General features: G+C 42.1%; 2 protein-coding genes across 20 annotated transcripts in view; one reads left to right on the forward strand and one right to left on the reverse strand.

Annotated features, from left to right (window-relative positions):
- Positions 1-15,473, forward strand: part of iqank1 (IQ motif and ankyrin repeat containing 1) — a 70,870-nt gene extending 55,397 nt beyond the window's left edge. Inside the window, exons 1-11 of one of the 3 annotated variants that reach the window (XM_087148414.1) lie at positions 1,028-1,340; positions 5,555-5,781; positions 6,748-6,912; positions 7,354-7,574; positions 7,979-8,215; positions 10,414-10,558; positions 10,841-10,955; positions 11,853-11,967; positions 12,717-12,851; positions 13,763-13,891; positions 14,468-15,473. In XM_087148414.1, coding sequence (XP_087004540.1) covers positions 1,238-1,340; positions 5,555-5,781; positions 6,748-6,912; positions 7,354-7,574; positions 7,979-8,215; positions 10,414-10,558; positions 10,841-10,955; positions 11,853-11,967; positions 12,717-12,851; positions 13,763-13,891; positions 14,468-14,627 — 1,752 coding nt within the window. In that variant the 5' untranslated portion in view covers positions 1,028-1,237 and the 3' untranslated portion in view covers positions 14,628-15,473. Of the gene's footprint in view, positions 1-1,027; positions 1,341-5,554; positions 5,782-6,747; positions 6,913-7,353; positions 7,575-7,978; positions 8,216-10,413; positions 10,559-10,840; positions 10,956-11,852; positions 11,968-12,716; positions 12,852-13,762; positions 13,892-14,467 lie in introns of those variants that run through there. The other 2 variants (XM_022234028.2, XM_087148415.1) reach the window with 2 other exon arrangements.
- Positions 1-23,461, reverse strand: part of LOC110978797 (acyl-coenzyme A thioesterase 13-like) — a 78,798-nt gene that overhangs the window by 45,992 nt on the left and 9,345 nt on the right. For 12 of the 17 annotated variants that reach the window (XR_015428244.1, XR_015428243.1, XR_015428242.1 and 9 more), the window contains one exon: positions 20,533-23,099. The exons of the other annotated variants lie outside the window; for them this stretch is intronic. The gene's annotated coding sequence lies outside the window, so the exon portion shown is untranslated. Of the gene's footprint in view, positions 1-20,532; positions 23,100-23,461 lie in introns of those variants that run through there. 17 annotated transcript variants of the gene reach the window in all.

Below are 23,461 nucleotides of genomic sequence, written 5' to 3' on the forward strand. Positions count from 1 at the left end.
GCCTATCAGATCGATAGAAAGATGCTTTCAGATGACACCAAGACGGGCTCATTTGGACAATTTTCAGATTTTTTACTACGGATATCAGATCGAGAGCGATCGAGCCACAAAATCATTTAATCATAAGAATAGTGTTCACAGTTTTCCCTTTTCTGGGAGTGGCACATTTTCCTTTTTCAAAAGAAAGGTGGCATTTTTCATGTTAATGAGCTCGGCAGACGGAAATTATTGCTTGAATAAGTGGTCTGCACCTTTTTATTGAGTGAACGCGTCTTGAATCCCAGCAGGGTACGCTGTCCCAATTCAAATAAAATTCTCCTCTCTTTCGAAAAGAGGAGTCTGTGTGGGCCAAGAAATTGTGGGAATCGTGTAAGTAAGGCCGAGGAATCATCTCTGTGGAATGAATGGCTCTAATCTCGGGGCAAAGCAGACAACAAATGTTATTGAAAAATTGTCAGAAATGAGAACCTGTAAAGTTGGGGAACGGTCAATTGGAAAAATGGCTGCTGAGAAGACTTGGAAAGTTTTAGGGGTGAAAAAAAAATTGATTGGTTAACCTGCTAAAATTTGAAAATCAAATTAAACCCGAAGGACCAAAACACGCTGTGTTTAGTTTGAGAGGCCTAAGGCTCCGGACTTCAGTTGCCCGCAACGGGATTCGGAACTTCGTACGGTTTTTACACAGTTTTCAATGGAGCTTGAATCAGTGCAGTGCAAGGGCCCTGCAGTTTGCCGGAATCGTTTGGTCTGGGAACTAGACTGTTTTGCGTATGGTGCACACAACTGGCCTGTCAGTGATCATTTAAGAAACAATATAGTTTCACCTAAAGTTATGTCCCAATCATATTTATTAGAGAGTTGCTATTCTTGTTTGAGACATTAAAAATACCATAAAAACCTAAATGCTGTATAATTCGTAGCATGATGAAATATTCAAGTTTTAATCATCATTTGTCACTGGTACGACAACACTGCTGTGAACAATTTATCTGCTAGCAACACCCCGCTAGCAACGTTGCTAGCCACGCTATAGCGCGGCAAGGCATAGCGAACCCGAACCGCGGAAGTCACGGCCGGCTGCTTCAAACGTTTCAATCCCATGCACTAAACCGGCTAAACCTGCGCCATTATGCAGACCTTGCCATAAGCCTGTAGACTGCTTGTACGGTTAAGCCACCTTGAATGTAGTTTTGCATGAAAACCAGGACCTAATTAAATTGTTATAATAAGAGACAGAATGCCGCCTAAAAAACCCACAGTGAAGCCTGCTGGAGGAAAACCAGCTGCCTCCAAAACAACGACCAAGTCGACTCCAGTCAAAAAAGTCACACCGGTGAAAGGTACATAATATAATGTAGGCCTACGCATAGTTCTCTCTCCCTGTCCCCGGCACTGGCATTACTAGGTAGGGACTTTCATGTTGTCAAGTTAAAGGCTAGAATTGAGGGACACCCGGGAAGCTTTATGGAGGAAAGCATGTATGATGTAGGGCCTACAAACTGAAGTTCAGGGTAAGAAGTTTAAATCAGTGACCCAAAGTTACTGTGAAGCCAAATTGGGCCTAGGCTAAAGTCGGAGGCCATTTGGTCATGTACATCATGTATTTTACTGGCACCCAGTTTCATGACATTTCTGAAACACTGTGGATATGTGGCCGCCACTGGCTAAATTCTATTAAATGGTACTGAGTCTGCTACAGGTAGGTAGGCCCCTAGGCCTTGTGCCCTTTTTGATGCATTACACAAGGAAGCCTGTAAGTATGACCGATTCAATACAAAATTTGAAAAAGAGGAGTAGGCCTACTAGTATTATTACTATTAACACTACACTCAGTCAAGGTAATTAAGTATAAAGGTTTCATGTAGGGTTGCTAGTCAAGTTGAAAGCGTGTATATCTTGAGAGCTCAACAAGTAAACTGCTCCCAGCTACATGTACATGTAAGTTCGATTCCCAAGTGTGGTTTTTGTTTTTGGCCTTCCTCTTCATCTTCTTTTGTTATTTTTAATTGACTCCAACTGTTAAATTCAGAGTATTGCAATATCTTTATCTGGGTTGTGGATCTCGAGGATTTTTTTCTTTTTGAAATGGTCTGATTCTTGTCACATCACTACAAAGTTACAGCTCTATTTTAGCTCAGAACCAGACCGATACTTGTCACGGTTACAATTTTTAATTCCCCTATAACAGTTGTTGCTCATGTCTGGCTAAATATGTTGTAGTTCATTTTAGCTGGCGAGAGCTAAATTATCGGCTCCCTCTTTCAGCAAAAGCATACATGAATTCTTCCCTGCTGGGTGCAGATATCATTTCATCTGTTCCTGGGCTTGCAATAACATCATAGGGGTGGTGGAATATCCCCATAAGTCAGCCCTAAGTTTGCTGACAACAGAAATGCTCTTAATCATCCCCCATATACTGTCCAAGGCCTACCTATTCATTCTTACTTGACCTATGGCCCATTGTAGTGCTACATGTATAATCAGAGACCCAGATTTCAAACGCGCTGCACACATTTTTGGATTTTTTTTACCCGCATTCAAGCGGCTTAAGATTCTCTTTTTTGTTGATTAAAATTCATTCCTAAAGGCTTTCCACAATTGTTCATTTTCTTCCTGTGATTTGTACTGGTAGCTCTTGATGATCTCTTAAGTGTGAAATTGTATCAAGCCTGAATTCCATTTTGATGAATGTGTCATTATGAATTCATATCTATCATAAAAATAATTGATAATGTGCCGTTTCCATAAAAAAATGATTGACGGCATGGTACAAGTTACCGTAAAAAATAATTGAAATGATTTTATGAATGGATGTCACCGCGCTAGTACCCAAACCGCTGTATGGGGGATACGTTGAATGTCACCGCGCTAGTACCCAGACCGCTGTATGGGGGATACGTTGAATGTCACCGCGCTAGTACCCAGACCGCTGTATGGGGGATACGTTGAATGTCACCGCGCTAGTACCCAGACCGCTGTATGGGGGAAACGTTGAATGTCACCGCGCTAGTACCCAGACCGCTGTATGGGGGATACGTTGAATGTCACCGCGCTAGTACACAACCGCTGTATGGGGGATACGTTGAATGTCACCGCGCTAGTACCCAGACCGCTGTATGGGGGATACGTTGAATGTCACCGCGCTAGTACACAGACCGCTGTATGGGGGATACGTTGAATGTCACCGCGCTAGTACCCAGACCGCTGTATGGGGGATACGTTGAATGTCACCGCGCTAGTACCCAGACCGCTGTATGGGGGATACGTTGAATGTCACCGCGCTAGTACCCAGACCGCTGTATGGGGGATACGTTGAATGTCACCGCGCTAGTACCCAGACCGCTGTATGGGGGATACGTTGAATGTCACCGCGCTAGTACCCAGACCGCTGTATGGGGGATACGTTGAATGTCACCGCGCTAGTACCCAGACCGCTGTATGGGGGATACGTTGAATGTCACCGCGCTAGTACCCAGACCGCTGTATGGGGATACGTTGAATGTCACCGCGCTAGTACCCAGACCGCTGTATGGGGGATACGTTGAATGTCACCGCGCTAGTACCCAGACCGCTGTATGGGGGATACGTTGAATGTCACCGCGCTAGTACCCAGACCGCTGTATGGGGGATACGTTGAATGTCACCGCGCTAGTACCCAGACCGCTGTATGGGGGATACGTTGAATGTCACCGCGCTAGTACCCAGACCGCTGTATGGGGGATACGTTGAATGTCACCGCGCTAGTACCCAGACCGCTGTATGGGGGATACGTTGAATGTCACCGCGCTAGTACCCAGACCGCTGTATGGGGGATACGTTGAATGTCACCGCGCTAGTACCCAGACCGCTGTATGGGGGATACGTTGAATGTCACCGCGCTAGTACCCAGACCGCTGTATGGGGGATACGTTGAATGTCACCGCGCTAGTACCCAGACCGCTGTATGGGGGATACGTTGAATGTCACCGCGCTAGTACCCAGACCGCTGTATGGGGATACCTCTGCCCGCCAACAGGGAGAACCTAACCCTGCTGGCATCGGTGATGGCTCGATCTTTCCGGGGACAGACATCTCTAACCGTACCCACGTTAAAACAAAAGTAATTACATGTATGCCAGACACGGTGAAACTAAAATATCGAATCACAGCTAAACCTATGTTGAAATAAAAAATAATAACCCTACGAAATAAAATTAGTAAAATCAGAAATCGTGCTGTGCAATATATCATTGGAGAAATGCAACATTAAAAAGTTATGTTTTCACTTTACATGTGACGGCAAGGCTTTGCTCACACTGTATACATGTACATGTATGCCATGGCAAGGCATTCCATAATTTAGGAGTAGCCATTGCAAATGCCCTGTCACCAAGTGTGGGTAGCATTTTACCGTTAAGCAACAAAGGACCGTTGCTTGCTGACCCGAAATGATATCTAGACTCCTTCTTAATGGTGACAAGATTCGTTAAGTATCATAGGAGCAAGACCATGGATGGCTTTGTATGTTACCAGGATGATTTTGAAGTTAATCAAGTTAAGCAGGTAACCAGTGCAGATGATACAGTGTTGGTGTTATGTGTTGAAATTTGGTGTATCCGTAAGAAGTCAAGCTGCAGCATTCTGGACTTGCTGTAATCTCAGTATTGCAGGGAACCAGATGAAAATATACCACAATAGCAATTCTAAGTGAACCGGTGAAATATCCACTGCCTTGCCCCCTACACCTCTTAATTGAAAACCCCAAATATCGTGAAACTTAAGGGAGAATTCTTTATCAGACCATCCCAGATTCACAAAGGTTTCACGGGTGATATAGGTTCAGTCCATCATGTGTTATTAAGCATTACAAAATTACTCAAAATCTAAGCAAGGGTGCTATTCAGCTTTGTGAATACTGTATTTGCCAAGAAAAACAGTATTCTAAGATTTCGATTTCGGATCAAAATTTGCTGAGTCATGTTTGAATTGCACCAGAATTTAGCATCTATGACACATTCTACCATTGAGTTGATGCAGCAAAGCATCACTGAATTGACAAATAATAGGAACACTGTACGTGTCTGTGTCATGCCAATGCTTTGCATGCGCTTATGGTAATTTTCAAAAATTGTTCTTTCCACATAATGTTGGAAATAAGCTTGTCTTATTGTTTTCTTCAAGAGGCACGTTTCCAGAAAAATAATCTCATTTGAAGTTTGATCCCAAAACCATGTTTATAAAACCAAACATGCATGTCGGTAATAATTTCATTACATGCTGTTTGAAGATCTGCAAATGATGGAATTTACCTTTATATGCCACAGAGTTTGAAAAGAGGCTCCTGGTCATTAGTTAGCAAGGATGGAGTGTTCTTCAGTACCCTGGGGAAAGCAATCTCAAAAGTAGGGTACAATCTTTTTGATGATCACGCTGCCCCAAAATTGTGATGGTCCAATATGGGTTTGGTAAGCACAATATGGAATATCGGATGGGTCCGCGTGTAGGGATATGTTGAAATGTATGCAGTTTTTTCAAAATGTTTGGATTCAGATCTTAATTCTGCTTACTGCCGTAGCTGGAGCCAAGACGCCAAGCCGGCCCGCAGGCAAAACAGCGCCCCCACCAAAAACTGGCACCCAGAAAAACGCTGCCCCGGCCAAGCCCAAACCCCCCTCCAAGGAGACGCTGGCCGCTGTGGTCATCCAGAAATGGGTTCGCCGGTTCCTAGGCAGGTGTCGGCTTCTCAAGCTGAGACACGAGAAGGAGGAATACGAAGCGCTGATGGAAAAACTGGAGAAAGAGGTTTGATAGGTCCATATTCATTCCAGGGGCCATGTAGCACAATGATTTCACTACCCCCTCTGTGTTTCAATTAACCTTACTGCCAAGTTCAGCTTTGCTCCTTCAATATGCATTTTGGAACCTGCTTTTTTAAATGCTAATTATACAAATATGCATATTCACGTCATCCCAAGCACTCGACCTCATTGTTGCATTTGTGCAAAAGAATTGCTGGAATTTGTCCGTATCTCGCTGTTGTAAATTCCAGTTTCTTCTGAAATTTGTTGCTGCGTAAGTACCATGTATGGCAATATGCCGATGGGCAGTTTTTCTCAGAAATGTTATTGAAGAGCAAATTTCCCAAAATTTGGGCGTCAAAACATGTTAACGTAAAAGTACGCTTTGCAAAACACTTAAACTTCAAAAGAATTACAGTTTTTTCTTACACTGAACAGCAGTATAACGATGTACACAAAATGAGTCTAAGAAAAATGTCATTGCATGGATCCTTTACATATTAGATTGCTATCTCACTGTACAAAGCAAAGCCCGCTGGAAATATCCATGTTTATGTGGAAACCTCAGAAGTCAAAGTTTGGCCACCGGTAAATGTACGGCAACTTTTGTTCTGCATCCGGCCTGGGATGTTTATTTATTTTGATTTAATTTATTGTTTCTGTTCGTCCAATCTGCTCTTAGTTGAAGTGCACCCTCAATGGCAAAAGAAAGACAGTCTGTTACGAAGTTTTCCAACTGGGTTCTTGCATGTGTTCATCGTGCACGCAAAGACCATACATTGCATGAGATATTTGTTGCATGTATTCAGCATGTCACATGCTCATAAACTTGTGTGCCTATGCGATGAGTTCGTACCAAATGACTTTCATTTTAAATATGCCCTCTCCGAGCGGGTAGTAAAACATTTGGGTGTCCTCTTGGCTAAATGTCACTTGGCATCATCATTTCCAAATGGCTATATCTCTACAGGCCTTCGTTGCCATGGTGAAGAGGGAGCAAGAGCGGGCAGAAGAGGAGCATCGCAAGGAGATGGAAGAGAGACGGAGGCGGAAGATGCACCAGCAACGGATCAAGCGCATCCTAGAGGCAGCCTTTGATGGGGACGATGACGAGATTCTCATTGTTCTTAAAGAGGCAAGCGGGTTATGGTTGAATGAAACGAACATTCAGTGACCAGCAAAACTAAACCAAACCAAAAGATGTGTTTCCACGCACCACAAGTTGGATTAAGGAAAAGTTTTCAAGGTCAATCTCTTTGGCATACATTCAGCTGCCTTTACGTTTACTCACAATACCTTGAAATAATCTTAGAAGGCAAGTTTGTAACCAGAGAATTAAATTTTTCTCTTTTATATTCTACAGATTGTCACCTTGTCATGTTCAGTGTCAAAAATATCTAGTTACTCAATATGGATCAGGTTTCCGAATATTAAATTATTTATTCAACAGAGCCCTATCCTCTGCTTATTGTTACAAAAATCTGCCGAGCACTTTCTCCTGATTTAGTCCAATGAAGGTGGTCCACACTTGTTTAATTTGTGTCAGATTCTCCATGTTTTGAAATTCACATCAAAGGTTGAGAAGCAAGACATGGAACTGGGCATAGGCATGGACCCCATGGGTCAGGCCCTGCGGGCAAAACACCAGCTGCAGATGGTTGACTGTGAGGACGCCAACAACAACACGCCCCTGTCTGAGGCGGCGAGCGGGGGCCATGCCGACACCATCAAGCTACTGATAGACAGAGGGGCGGACGTCAATGCACGGGGACAGTTTGAGCGCACCCCGTTATACAGGTAAGGCTGAATAAGCACAGTGCTAGTGTAACGGTAATGCACTGTGAAAAGGTTCAATGTTCAAATGGGTTGGAAAACTTTATATGTGGGTTCATGTTTAATAGTTATAATTATGTCTTTGAGTGTCCATTGACTTGGCAACTCAAATTCATGTTGAGTTGCTCGGATGTCTCGGAGCATTACCCTTATATAGGAAAGTTTGCCGTAGGTATTGCATGCAATTTTATGTCCTATGGCATACACATGGCAGATGTTGGAAAAAAGTACCTAGCAACAGTTTTAAAGTGCACAATTGAATCCTTAGGCATAATGTGGATGTGTGAAACTTGATCGTTAAGTATGTCTATCAACAGCCAGGGTTGAACAAGTGTTAGTCAGGCTGTCTTTATTTTATGTCTTCGCAGAGCTGCATTTGCAGGTCATCTGACTGCAGCCCAGGTCCTTCTGCAGCACGGTGCCGATCCGCGCCTCTATGCCAGCGACGGTGCCACCCCAGAGCAGGTGTCTGCCAACGAACCCCTGACTGTGCTCCTGCAGGAGTGGGACGTGGGGCTGACCGATGCCATGCTCAGCAAGATGGAAGCGCAGCGGGAGCAGCGCAAACAGGAGGAGCGGCAGCGGAGGGAAGCCGAGATGGCCAAGTAAGGGGCTGGGGCTCAGCGTAGCACATGCATCATGCGGATGCGGCCGCTTGAGGATTGACCTCCATGGGCACACGTGATATTTCCAGCCATAGCCATGAAAAATTGGACGGCAGCCAAAGGTCATGTCAAAATTGGTCGGCTACAGCTTGGGAGCAATGCACATGTCAATAGGATTGAGCTGTAGCCACTAGGCAGTTGACCTCCTCAGGTGCACATGCTGTTTGCAGCCATATAGCCACAACTTGCAAACCCATGATGCAACCCAGGGGGACGAGGCATGGGAGATCATGGCCCTACTCGAGGGCCTGAGTTCTCCTCCTGTGTCCCCCACTCAGAAATTAGAAATGGAAAAGTATGGTGCAGTCCACCTTGCTCAGTGTTTGAACTCTGAACAAACCTCTGAGTGCTCCCTGCATAAAGTACCTCAGTTACAGAGGTTCATTGTGACATCCATCTTTCTGGTAACTGCATTTGTCGCGGAGGGATAGCACAAAAGGTCTACCCGTGCGTATCCCTGTGGAATAAAAGCTCTTACCAGAAAAATGGCTGCCATGCAGAACCTCTGTACCACTGCTTCAAACACAATTTAAGATACTAACTTTCAAAGTGAGAGTTTGGATTCAAACTCAAACAGGTGACTCGATCGGTGGGAAAGGGAATACAAACCATGTCGTAAATTTCACAAGTATCTTTTTACCGTTGTGCGCGGTGTGCCGAATACACAAAGGATCCTGTTTCCACCCAAATCCTCACTAATTAGCTATCTTTGTTCACCTTCGTAAGAGCCAGCATCAACCTACCTGGATCCATGTCACTGCTGAGCGTGTTTTAAGTGTTGGAAATTTCATTACGGTCATTCTCCACTGTGAACATTTCTCACGGAAGCATGGCATATTCCTATGAGTACAGAGAATTGGACCTATTTCTCACTGGAAGGTGCCAGGGTGGTGCAGAAAGAAATTTGCATGAAAGGGGATCTCCAGGTGGCATGACCTAACCCATAACCACTGTGGTCATCCTGGGTTCAATTTCCGGCCCAGGCCATACGTTAACAGAATGGGAGTTGAGACACATGGTGGCGGCAGACACAATGGCCCTTTTTGGTTGATGTTGGCATGCGCGTGCAGTTCTGGGCATCAGTGTTAGTTCTGAGCATGTGCGCAACTGCAGAAAAGGACCGGTTTGTCTGCCGTCACCATGAGTCTCAAAGTATCCCATTGTTCGTCAGTTCTCTCCTGTGCCTCAAGGGTTTGTAGTCTCTGATTTTACCCCCTTCGGGAAACTCGGCACTTTAGACCTCAAGCTGTTACCCATGGTTAAGGAATGGGTTGTCTGGTCTCTGCCGATGTTTAATTACCAGCTTTGTACTCGCCAACAGCGTATTTGTAGCTGTGTCCATTTTAATTCAGCTATCTGGCTGTGGGGAAGGATTATTAACCCCAGGGTCAGTAAATAAGTATACTGTCTCAAGATGTACTCTTGCATGGGGAGATATTAATTTTGAGGTTCCCCTTACACCAACGTACAATGAAAAATGAAAAAAAAAATTAGTTTTTGGACAAGTACTGGAGGTCACGGATTTGAGTCTCACCCGAGTAAGCTTGTGAATTTTTTCATTATCTCTCGGACAAGCACTGAGTATGCAGTGTTCTTGAATATATTGGTGTCGGTGTCAGGGCAAATCCTCGAATTAAAGTTATCATAATATATTACTTATTTCTGGTAATGACACCAAGGATTCCTCAAAATTGCCCTAGGCACTGTAGCTTGCATGCCTGAAGAAACCTGTAGAGAGGAGACAATGAGAAGCAGTTACCATTTTAGAGGTGGGAGGAAAACCTCAGAGGAATATTCTGGGTAAAAACCCATGGAATCAGGTAGGGACTGAAAACCCAAAACACATGTGGACCGAACCCGGACGGCAGAGGTGGAAGGTGAGGGAAGAACCACTACCCAACCCGACTCCTGGGTATATTGTCAATTAAATTTCCTTGTATGTTTGGTTTATGAACGGTGCTGTCTAATACTGAACCGTGTCCCCTGTCGAGATTCTTTCACGTACACACTATTTCATCACGTTAAACATTTTATGTTTCTGTTCTAATATTGATTGAAAAAACATTTGTAGATTAAGACAATCCATTGTGATGTGTATAAAATTCCTTTCCTGAATTCAATTTGGATGTGTCGTTCAGGTTGGAGAACCAACTGGCTGACGCTCAGAAGGACCATGACACAAGACAGCTGCAACTCAACAAGGCCTACTGCGAGCTGAACAAGCGCATCGAGGAGCACGACAAGTGCACTGCCAAGAACATGAAGACGGATATCACTCTTCAGGTATCAAGCCATTTGCAGATTTGGGGATTTTGCTGGCTGAGACTGGAAACCCCAAACCACAGCTGACATGTACATGGTGAAACTGTTTGTTTGACAAACACATTTGTTGATTATCAGTTGTGTGTCTTGTTTACATCAGTTTCACTGGACAACATTTCTGATAGAATGGGGGGGGGCACATGAGTCCCCGCCCCTTTGTAGCCTCCCAGGCGTAATAACTAAAAGCTGTATCAGGAAGGTAATTTTTTCACATTTTTGTCAAAATATCTCACTTGGAATCAGGTTGTCAAAGATGCAGAGCAGGATCTGGAGATTGCCAAGTTGGAGGCTGAGAAGGCTAGGGAACGACTGGCTAATGTGAAGCTGCAGATCCGAGAGCAACAGAAGACAGCCAAGGGTGTGTAGACATGAAAGTTTTCCGCAAGCCACTGTGAATTTGTGTTTTTTGTGCTACAGGGCTATGAGGACCGGCAGTGCTGTTCATTTATTGTCTTCTGTGAGTTTAAGTGCAGTTGGTACCAAATTCATTAGAGAGCAGGCTTAACTGCCACCTGTCTCTTGGGACTTCAAAAGCAGCTGGGTTCATTTCCACTTTTTTTAAACAGCTCTAGTGTCAATGAACGGCACTATTTCAAGATTTTCAAGTGGTAGATTTTGAAGGGGAACACAGAGAAATTAAGACAGGAGGAGCGCACATGAATGAGGCTTCTTTATGTGGACACTGGATCTTTTTTTACTAGTTGCATTGCTCAAAGGTTTTAAGGGGTCATCCAAAGTTTCGTGAAGAACTGATATGGAGCATTTTCAACCAGTGATGCCCTGTGTGAGAGGCATGACTGGTATATCCCTTGGGAGGCTTTTAAAAACCATTTAGTTCAAACTAGACTTTTGCACAAGAGGCAGTTGTCCTCAAAACCTTCACAGGACCTGACGCAAGTAACATGCTGAGCGCTGACAAAGGACTTTCTTGCATTTGAAATGAATAGCTTGTGACTTGATTTCAGATTGGAGGACTGTATGTTGGTCTCATGATGGCCTTGCGGGGATCTTTCATCGGTCTCAAGGGGTCCCAAGGCAGTTACAATTGGACATACACATTGCCGGTTTGCTCATTTACAGCACTTACATTAATACACCTGAGCATGACACGCACTCACAAATGTTACCAGGGCGGCACTAGTTGGGATCTCCTTGTCACTGATGTGCCATTGCTGTAGATCAAGCTATTCAGGACATAAGCCCTCCTTTTCTTGTAGCAGTGAGCTTTCCTTCCCTCGGTTCATGTTACATTCAGCATCAATTTTTCTAGGACTTGACGGTGAGCCAGAGGTTGGTGTTAAGGCCAACATCAAAGAACTCCACGACGTTCTAATGCGAGATGTGGGCGATAAAATAAAAAGTGACGGCAGGTAAGAAAGTGTCTAGGTGCTCACTAGGTGAACAGTATAGCTTTAAACCTTCAGACGCAAGTATCTAAGAAACCCAGGGTTGATTCCTATAGTTAGTTTAGGTCTGTCTTCCCCTGAGACAAGATTAGCGATTATTTAGTTTGCCCTTTTCTGTCAAACAAGTCATCAAGGTTTATCCTGAAGCCCCTGACAGAATCCTGCTAAGCCTCCAAAAAGTTGAGGTAATGAAACCTGAAGTTTCTGTTTAATTTTGCATTTCCCTTCAAAAATCCTCACACATTCTGATAGACATGCTGAGAGGGATGCACAATGTAAGTGTGACAATTCAGCTTTTAAGCTTATTTCTGTTTCTTCTCTTTTCTTTTTTTTCAAATCTTTACTCTGAATTTCAGCTTTATACACCTGCTCTAGCCTCTACAACAATATGGGAACTTTCTTAAATTGCAGTTTTCTGCTGGCTGTTTTTTTTTTGTACGAGGCCACTCACACTTCTGTTAAAAGTGAGAGGTTTTTTGCACGAGATGTGTTCACCAGAAAGAGAGAAAGCCAATCCGATCTGTAGTTCTGAAGTTATTAATGTGACGCTAGAGCTCTAATTCCGAAAAGGAGCCACGGTTACCTAGCTCCTGCGAAAGCTTACCCAGTTTGGAGATAACCCACAAAGCACAGCCTTAACCTGTATCCGGTCACATGACTTGTCATGTGGTTTTCTAGAGTAATGTTTTTTGTTTGTTTTGCATTGGTTGCAGGTGGCCTCTGTTGATTGATCCATCAGGCCGGGCATCCACCTTCCTTCGCTACCAAGACACCAACTTGCTCAATGCCTTGAATCCTAACCATATGCAACCAGAGGTTATAAGGATGGCCGTACTAGGGGCAATCAGGTAAAATGCCTGTGTTTTTATTCAGTTTATGCACTTATATTTAAATGACATCTTATCAAATGAAGCTTATAACAAGTATTGTACAAATTGAATGTTGGTAGGTATCCATGTACATGAATATCAAGTGAAACATCACACTGAAAACATTCTCCCTAAAAATGCATGTTCATTGGGCTTTCTGTTATAAAAGCACAAAAAAATACCACAGTCAAATCCTCCATGCGCAAACACTAGAAAAAACCCTTGCCAAAATGGTCCTGAGATTTTCACTGCTTCTCATTTGATGCCATTGACAGTTTTATTTGACGTCATATTTAATCCAAAAAGTTGACATCATGCAAACAGCAATATATGATACATTGCATAGTCGCTGGTTTTTTTCTGGTTAGATGCAAGAAGTTCTCATATTCGTCTCCACTTGCCTTGATGTAATTGGTTTGATTTCTGTCAATTTATTTCAAAACGAGGGAAAGATATTTTCTATTGTTTTAATAATCAAATGTCAGTGGCATGTTCAGGACAACAGTTTGTCTCTTAAAAGATTTGGATTACGGTCTTCGACCCTATTTCATTTTTTGTTAGATTTTGCTGAGAAAATATTCTGGTGAAAACCAGGATATGCTTGCGATCAAAATGTTTGGACTCAACATAGTTTGTTTATTAAAGTTTCAGTGGCATGGGATCGGAGCTGTTTACAGTGAGAGTTGCGACATGAGCATGTCAAATTCTTGGAACCAAAATGGTGGATCATGCATCAAGGCACGGACAACTATCACACAATAGCTGCATTTTGTACTGCACACATAATGACGAGCCATTTTGGTTCCAAAATCTGAACGTAGCGCTATACTCTCTCTGTATACAGCTCTGGCTGGGATGAGGCATTTTAGAAGCTGTTTGCTTTTGTTTAGGTTTGGCAAACCTCTCGTCCTGGACATGCTGGAAGTTGACATGTTTGAGACGTGCACCGACAGATTCAATGAAGTCCACGTAGGTTTAATGGAAGACATCCTGTCTAAAGAGCTCATCAAGAATGAAAAGTAAGCCCTGGATGGAGCAGATAATTGACAGGCTTGAAATTGATATGGCAACAGAACCGGATAAGCTTAGACAAAGAGTTAATTTCCTTTTCTTTAAAGGGCCAACTTGTTTCAACACAGTCCTTGAAAATTGTGTGTTGACCAACTTCAGGTTTTTTGCTTTTCTTAAAACATATTTGGCTGCTTTTTCAGCTTTACACTTACGAACTTGAGATACCCACATTCATGAGAAGAAGGTTGATGGGTAATTCCAGAAACAAGGGGTCCATTTGTTTTCGTGTCCCTGTCAATTTTCGTACTTTGTAAAAATGGTTTTTAAATTTGCACCAAAAGTGTGTCTTATAATACAATGTTTTAAAGTTGATAAAAATTTTACATTTGAAACCCGGTGTCAAAATAAAGAGAGATTGTGCTGTTGTATGGAAGAAAATTGCTGTTTGTCCTATACACTTTGTTGAAGAGTCATCAAGAAAGGTGTTTGCAGGTCTAAGGGATGGAATCTACTTGCTATAAATGCTGATAATTTTGATTTTTATACGATCTTCATACTTGGTTTTAATTTTTGGTTCTCAATAGATATGTTTACCTGATCAAGGACTGTGATGGTCCGGAGTACAGTAAGAACAACTTCAATGACCAGCGCACTCAGCAGTTCAAGTTTGTCATCGTGACCAAAATAGAGCCGGCAGACTCCCTGCTGGAAAGAACCTACCCAATCAGGATAGTCGTTGGATGAGGACAGGCTGGGATTGAAATATAATGCAAAGCCACATCTGATTGGCCGTCGGTGTTGTATTCATTTTGGTAGCCTTGACTATGGCTCCCTTGAACATGATGTAGACGGCAGTAGGCTTAATGTAACAGTAACACCTAGAAGCAGACTGCTTTGAGCCATCGCGACAGCTCTGGAATACTTGGTAAAGCTGCTTCAGGCACACAAAATTTCTGTGAAATTTAGAGTTTTTATATTTTTTTTATTGTGTAAAGTCTATATGGACTTGAACCACTCCATGTTCACTCCATTTTAACACCCGAAGTAAAGGTGCGGACATTCTCACAAGGTTTGTATTCAACAGTACCCATTTTTCCCTTCTTGAAAAAGCTCCATTTGTCCTTTCTATTTTTAATGCCTCTTATTTTTGCTGTTGTGATCACAGACTTTCGATTGTCTACTTTCTGCATCTGTCGCATGCTACCAAAGAGATTTATTCCCTGACTGTACAGTTCTTACAATCCGTCCAAAGAATTCTTAAACCTAGTCAGTTTTCCGTCCAGTCTTGATGTAAAAATTTTATTACCTCTATAGGCCTAATTTACCACAAAGTTTTGACTATCACTTTGTATAATTTTCATTTGATGCTTCCTTTCTTGATTTCGCTGTAATTTTGTTGTACACATGTAATTATTATTCCATTTACTAAACTCAAGTAGAGGCTGTATTACTTACTGTAGTAAGTCAGGTCACCTCTCCCATTCCAAACCGATGAGCTGCTATTGGATTAGACTCGGACTTGAAGTTGTGTAGGCCTTTTGAGGTGTGAAATTCTAAACTGACACTAAAACAAGGTTTGCATTTCCTGCAGTTTACGGGCCATATGCTTCCGTTAATTGTGAAATCTAGCGCCCAAATTCTTGGAACCAATTTTTCAATATCTGTTTGCCTCCCCAATCCCTTTTAATTCTTACGCAAAAATGACTCATATGGAAAGCCTGGCTTAGTTGCTGATTCTGGTAGATTCTACCTCCATGGTTGCTGTCGGTAACATTGTTTCAGCATAAAGCAGCGGTAATATCTCGTCAAGGTAGGTCGGGGTAGTGGCGTACATGGAGGTCTGGGACTGAGAACAGGAATCCCCCCCCAAAAAAATAGGCGCACCGTCCTTTCGTAATTCACCCTTAAGAAGCAACCCCCATGAGGTGATATCTAATATAGACTTAATACGCTGATGTATTTCTCCCCCCCCCAACTGCCAGCATGCCCCGCCCCCTCCGGATACACCACCGGCAAGCTTCTTAATATTTTGTGATCCCCGGGTTTTACAATAAGACATGCCATAATCAGGAGGGATCATAGCAAAATCCCGAATTTTGGACCGATAGTTTCAAGTTCGGGATATTTCTTTCACAAAAGCCCCAAATTGTGGGCCTTTTTTGATAGACTCGTACATGTTAGAGGTGGGCGGCTACATTCAGAGATGAGCGCATAGTTTTACTACTATTTTGGGGGGATATCGCCGAGGAAAGGCGAATAAAAAAAAATTTGTGGCTACCCCCCATAAAATTCAAACTAAAAGTGATCTTCTGGCCATAATCTTGAATTTCCAGTGAAAAATCGGAGACCAACCGCTTGACGATAGTCAACGGGTGAGGCTAGTATAAGCCAGGCACTCCGTGCATGACGTCACGTCGCGTACGCAAAACATCACTGCATGAAAACCCATTTACTTAACACAGATATGGTGGACCGATTACGGACTACACAGCCAACATGGAGGAAAGAACAACACGCTCACGACTAGGTCACGCATGTAGGATGAGTTACAATTGGGTATTCGTACATGGGCCGTTGAACGGAGCCACACGCGAAGTGACGTCATGCGCGGAGTGCCTGGCTTTTAGCCTTATCAGACCGAAATAGCGCCGCCTGTTGACTCTCACCTGAAAGCCAACAGGCGGCCGGCTCTATTTCGGTCTGATTTCGCACTGATTTCCGCGTATTTGGAGTAAAGTGAAGCACAGTAGTCTTGGGGGCGCTGTTGCTTGTAACACGACCGCCAACTCTACAGAGGGCGCTATTGTATTTTCATTACCTGTTAGCTTCAGCTCAATTGAGGGCGCTACTCATTTTATCAATAGAGGGCGCTGAATATTTTATCAACAGAGGGCGCTATATTATTTTTCAATAGAGGGCGCTAAATATTTGAAGCTTTGAATTTTTATCCCGATGGAGGGCGTTATTTACTTCCGAATTTTAATTCCCGCGGAATGCAAGATTGACAACCGGAGTTACAACATGTGCAAAACGAGCATGTCTCGTAGCATGGAGGCGTTTTCCGTCTGACACGGGTAGCACGTCCGACATGTCCGAATCTACATTTGTAATGTTTGTCAAGGTAGGCTTTTTAGTAATATTACTATAGGCCCTCAATACATTTCAGTCTAAAGTAGGAACCACGTTCTTTCTTTGCTGTTTTTTAAGTCTTGCTACACAAGCAAACTTTATTTACTTTTTTCTTTACTCTGTCAACTTGGATGAGTATTTGGCCACACAAAGAATGATGAAAATGAGAAAACGGCAGGTAAGAAAGCTGTCACTTTTCAGTCATGAGAAAGCAGTCCTTGGTAGTGTCTTTTGTTTCTACAGGAGTCAACTGGCTTATTGTAAAGATAGACCATGTCCAAATCAACTGGCTTAGGCTGACAGTTGTACATAAGTGTATAGGAAATGAACGCAGCCACTCACCTGTGGCTTACCTATAGTTGTCTCACTTCTAGCCTCAGCCATATTTCTTGGATGTTGCCTTAAACCCCAAAACTCTTTGAAGTGTCCTGTTCAACATACTTTTCCAGGAACATGTATTTGCCAATGCACACAGAGAATAATACCACTTTCTTTTCTTATCTTTACCAGGTGTTGAAGGCGATAGTGGCTTGGCTGCTCCCTGCCTATGAGCTCATCTTCTGGCATCACTGCCCTGAGTGATAGAGTAACCCAATTGCAGCTTGGTTGGTCCCCTGCCTGTGGGCTTGTCTTCTGGCATCACTGCCCTGATAGAGTAAGGCAATAGCAGTGTGGTTGGTCCCCTGCCTGTGGGCTCATCTTCTGGCATCACTGCCCTGATAGAGTAAGGTGATAGAAGCGTGGTTGGTCCCCTGCCTGTAGGCCCATCTTCTGGCATCACTGCCCTGATAGAGTAAGGTGATAGAAGCGTGGTTGGTCCCCTGCCTGTGGGCTCGTCTTCTGGCATCACTGCCCTGATAGAGTAAGGCAATAGCAGCGTGGTTGGTCCCCTGCCTGTGGGCTCATCTTCTGGCATCACTGCCCTGATAGAATGAGGTGATGCAGCTTGGTTGGTCCTGTGCCTGTGGGCTCATCTTCTGGCATCATTGTTCTGATAAAGTAAGTCATCCGTCAATTCTTTTCTTGCAAATTGTAAAACATGATTGGGTACTTATAACAATTTTTCCTTTTTTCGGGGTCGCCACAGTCACAGAAAATCCTCAAAAAGTCACCGTGAAAATTAACAATAAATTCATTCAAAATTGGGGGAAAAATTAGTCTTGAAATCTGCTTATTGGGATAAATATCATGGAAAACACACAGAAGTCATGGAACTCAAAATCACATCAGGATTATTGTTTGATGGACCACTTTTGATGATGTGATAACAAAACAATGACAGATTTACAGGCTGTAGATTTGCTCATTTTGAAAAAAAAACTCTTTAGTTTATGATTGAAGAAACTAACTTCACCTTTATTAGTATTCTTTTGTCATTTTTCCCCTGCGTTTAGATTTGGGAAGGCCTCATTGCCAGCTGAATGTACTGCCATGGCTGCTTACACGAAGGATGAGGCTGGCTAGCGTCATGGTGCGAGTGGACTGACCGATGAAATCTCCAAAGTGAAGAGGCAGGTTACGTCAGAAGTAGCACAGGTAAGAGTCCTGAGCTACATATCATTGCTGGCTTTCAGTATGGGTGGATCCGGGAGAGGGGGGGGGCATTGGTGTATGTATGAACTTTGAAATGTAGTTTAACTGCTCCAAAATATTGTCCTTCAAAACAAGTCAACCCCCCCCCCTTAGAGAATTTTGTCTTGGATACAGCTTTGGCTTTTTGCCAGCAAAAACCAATGAATGCTTTTGGTACAGGGCAACCCTCACCGAGGGAAGGTTGTGTGTGCTGTGTGTTAACAAGCAAGACAGTGGGAACAAGGTGAAACCCTTGTAGCCAGGGCAAGCTAGTTGAATGCATCCACTTGACTGGAACTGTTTGCATTTTTCTGGCCTAAAGTTCCTTTTCTTTGATGATTTATTGCTGTTTCATGGCAAATTACTTATGATCGATGGTCAACATTTCCTGAGACTTGTTCAAGGAGCAAATTTAGGTTTTGCAATTTTGAAATGAAAACTCACAAAATAAGCATCACTCCCCATCGCCATAAAATGCCTATAGATTGACATTACAGTAAAGCGCCCTCAATTGTCCAGAAAGGCATGATATCACTGCTCAATTCACTTCACCCAAAAGGGATGTCAGAGAGGTTTTTAAATTGTTAGTTTAGTCCATCAGAAGTCCTGTCATGAGTAACAGATCAGAGTCCTTTTCATCCAAGTTCATTCTCTGAGTTGAAAATAGTTGAAAATGATAGACTTGGAGGGATTTGTGTCTGATCCAATTACAACACAGACTGTTTTGAATGAAATAAGGTGTCAAATTGAGCACCATACTAGGATCCCTGCATTTTTGTCAGAATTGTCCCAGTTTCTGCTACAGCTCATTCGTATGCGTTTCATTTTCTTCTCAGAACAACATGGAAGCTGTGCTGATGAGAAGAGCGCCCTCGCCTCCTTCAATGAGGAGAGAAGCAAGATGGAGGACAAGATCTTATGGGACTTCCCAGATATGGTTCATGAGAATGCCAAGGAGAGGAAGTAACTCAGATAGATGCCAGTCCTCGCCTCTGTCACTGAGGAGGAACAGTTTCCAAGATTGCATGAAGGATCCTCGTCAGAGTCTTAGGCATTGATTCACAAAAAGGCAAGGAAAGGACTCAATCTTCTCAGAGATGCAGTTCCTCGCTTCCACCTTAGTGATGGAGCAAGTCTGTCTGCATCTGTACACTACTCAAAAGGATCAAAGGATCAGAATTAAAAAAAAAAAAGACTCACTTTGTAACGTGTGAGTGTCATTTAATGCGGTTGTGTTCTGGCTACAAAACAAGACAAACTTATTGGTTCCAGTCCAATGCAAACTTTCTCTCCAGAGTACTGAATTCTCGTGACACTGAAGAACACTTAGATCAGCACCTTGTCCAGGTCTCCTACACAGCCCTAAAAATAATGGTATTGGGGAGAAATTGAGTTAGAATGATATCCTGGTAATGTGAGGGCGCTATTTTTGATTCTGAAATTATTACAGCTGAGAAATGATGCACTTCCAAGATACTGTATGCATCACAATGTGAAAAAAATTACTGTTGAGACCTTTTTATTAGAAAAATAATGCATACATCTGTCCCACATACAGACGTATCTGATGTCTGATCCCTGATTTTTTTTGAGTAGTGTATATTGGTATACGGTACAATGCTGCTATAATGAACAGGGCAGGGTCCATAGGCAATGCTTGGTGAAGCGTACCTCCCAACTGGTCCGATTTCAGTGGGTGATATTTCAAAGGCCTAAAAATTGAAGCGTTCCAATTTCTGTAAAAAAAAGGGTGAAAAACATTACTTGCTAGAGGGCGCTATTTGCTATATCATAAAAATGGTAGTTCTGATTTCTGAATTCTCAATGTTGAAATCTTGGCTTTCGAGTCATTATCATCAGTCCTAAATTCGTTTGTTTAAATTTAAACCAATTTTCGATGTTCAGTAAAAGTGCATGGAAAATTTGGGAGCCAAGGGGTACATGCATGTTCCGTATACCCAGTTGGTCAGCCAAGTGACGTACTTTATTCTTGACTTAAGAGGTACTTTTGTACACTCAGTACAGTCAGATAATTGATCAGGTTGCTTGGAAACAAAACTACTGTTCACAAACTAGGTTATTAACTGACGTATCATATTGCATCTACTCTCATATTTATGCACATTTAAAGCTGTATTCCACAAAGTCCTATGATGTAAATGTACGAAAAATTTATTACCATTTGGAAAGACTGTAAATTGTTGATAGTGAGGACTCGCATGAAAGTTTGTAACTATTGCATGCTTTTAAAAATTGAATGGTAAATTCACATGTCCATTTCCTGTTCAGGCAGCCATAATACCAGCACTGTTCAGTCAACTTAGAGGCTATTCTGAACCTCACTTTAACAAGTTTTTCCTCGCACAAAATTCTATGTGCATTATGTATTTTCCAAGTTGTACATACACATTGCGAGAGCATTACACAAGAAGTCTTTACCTGAAAATCATAACAGAACTGCATGTCACAAACTGTTGGCTCAGTGCTCAAAAATGAATTGATGTAAAAAATGTTATTTTTGAAAATATGGCCTTACTCTCAGCTTGAAAAAATACTTTAATGAAACAAACATTTTGTAAAAATGCCAGTCATAAAACCTTTTTTTTTGGCAGCTGCCACTTCACTTTCAATTAATTTTTGTAATCAAATTGATGATTACAGCAGTATTTTTCGATAAGTAACTTTTAGCACTGACACAAAATTTGTTTGGTTCGAAAATATTGCCTTGCAAAAATGCCTTTGTGTGTACATGGAACAATCATGTTTATTGCTGTAACCATTTAATTTCTATTTGCAAGTGAAATAAATGTTTGTTCATTTAAATTGAACAACTTTTGTTTGTATACTCTGTTTGTGAAAATGTAGTACTTTGCCACTTAGCCCTTCCACCAAGCTTAGCCATTTTACATTGCCAGAATTGCATCTGTTTCCAATCTTTAGATTTTACATTGCAGCCTCACCTTAAGCCCTGCCAGTCTGAAACATCTTCCAAGCTCCTTATATAAAGTTCCCCCTTAGAGCCTTTTAGTCTCAATCTTATAAGGGCTACAATAAACCCACTAGCAATAATGAAGCTATGTCCTTCAACCCCATGGAATCCTCAGAGCTCTAATACCGATAGTCCCAAGCACTCAGCCATCCACTCTACCCTTCCTATCAGCTCTCAGACTTCCAGCCCCTAGGCCTTCCACCCTTGCCTATCTCTAGTACACAGTTTGCCTGAAAAATATTCTAAGTCCAAACAATGGAAGGTTTAACATTTAGAAACGAGCACATTTCTTTAAGAAAGTGCCATGGCATAGTGGTTAAGGACACTAACTGCAATGCACAAGGACCTGGGTTCAATTCCAGGTGGGCATGCACAATTTTGTTAAAAAACTTAGTATATATAAAAAAAAAAAAAAAAAAAACCTCTTTTTCCTGGGGACCCCGGGATTTGAACCAGGATCCCCTGGCCTGACAGCCAGCTAGCTGACCACCAGGCCACAGGCCTCTTGATAGATATAAATTCGGAACTTATATTTAAAGGTTAGGATTGCGCAATTTCAAAAAAGGTCATAGGGCACACGTTATCTACATATATTTAAATAAGAAAAGCAGAAATTTGAATAAGCCAAATATGGAGAATAGACAGAATTTGCATGAACTTCAGTATGTAGTAGGTCCACAATATATTTGCAAGCCTTTCTGTTCTCAAACCTCTTCAAAATATCCATGTCGACATGTAAATTATGTTTCGGTCACAAAAAAATTCAACTGTGTTTGTAGAACATTTGAGATCGAGATTCTGCAGACTGAAATTTCAGGGCATTTACATTTTAACTTTTTGGGACATATTTAAGGAAAATTATTTGGTAGTAAGCCTCTTAGTCTATCTTGCTCTAAACTTTCGAGGAACACGATGGTCATTACAGGTACCAGCTTTATTTTGAATAAGAAAATTGTACAATCTGGAGAGGAAAATTATGCATAAAATCTCGAAAATTCAGAAAAAAAAGAAAACCAGTAAAATGGAAAAACATGATGTCATTTTTTCAGTATCTTCAAAAATTAAAGAGTCCTATTTCACAGCTTATTTTGGGCAAGCATGAACAGTATGATGGATATTTTGACATTTCTTCATTTGAGTGAAAAACATGTCTAGTGCTCCGTAATTTTAATTTACTCAGATATGACATTTAGAAAGAATAACTTCAAATATGCTTGATTTCTTCTCTAGAAACAAAAATACCCCTTGAAAGCAGTTCTAAAAATTTGGGGTTTTTAGTAAAAAGAGTTACGCATGTTCAACTAAAAACATCTAGTCTTCCCTTTTCCAAAGCTTAAAACTGTTCCAAACGAAACAAAAAGCCTTAAACCATGTTTACCATCAGAAGATAATCTGTACACTATTTTCTGCAAATCTAATCTTTGAGCATTGTAGCACCCTGTTTGTGCTGCCAAGATTTATGAAAGGAAGCCCCAGCTAATACCACAGTAGACAGGAACCACTTAAGCCTCGCTGATGTTTGTTGCCTACAGGTACAAGAAAAAAAGGAAGAGTGTTTCAGGACATTACATTGCATAGGACAGTGGATGTTAAGCCGTCGCCAAACTTAACTAATGGTACTTAGCCAGCTACAAGTAGACAGCACCCTCTTTTGCATGCAATTAAACCTATAAAGATCATCAAATTATCACAAAATTCAAACTATGTTTGGTGGTCTAGTGAATGGCGCGCACATCTAAAAGCACAACATACGCTCCCAGCTGAGTTCAATGCAAAGCTGTCATTCTTTGTTCACGCCAAAAATATGACTGTGTTTTGGTTATTTTTAAATTGACCTCAACATTTAATTACAGACTTTTGGTTATTTTTAAATTGACCTCAACATTTA

The sequence above is a fragment of the Acanthaster planci genome, linkage group LG18 (assembly GCF_054643075.1).
Source record: "Acanthaster planci isolate LZ-2023a linkage group LG18, COTS_SCS, whole genome shotgun sequence".
Lineage (NCBI taxonomy): Eukaryota > Metazoa > Echinodermata > Asteroidea > Valvatida > Acanthasteridae > Acanthaster > Acanthaster planci.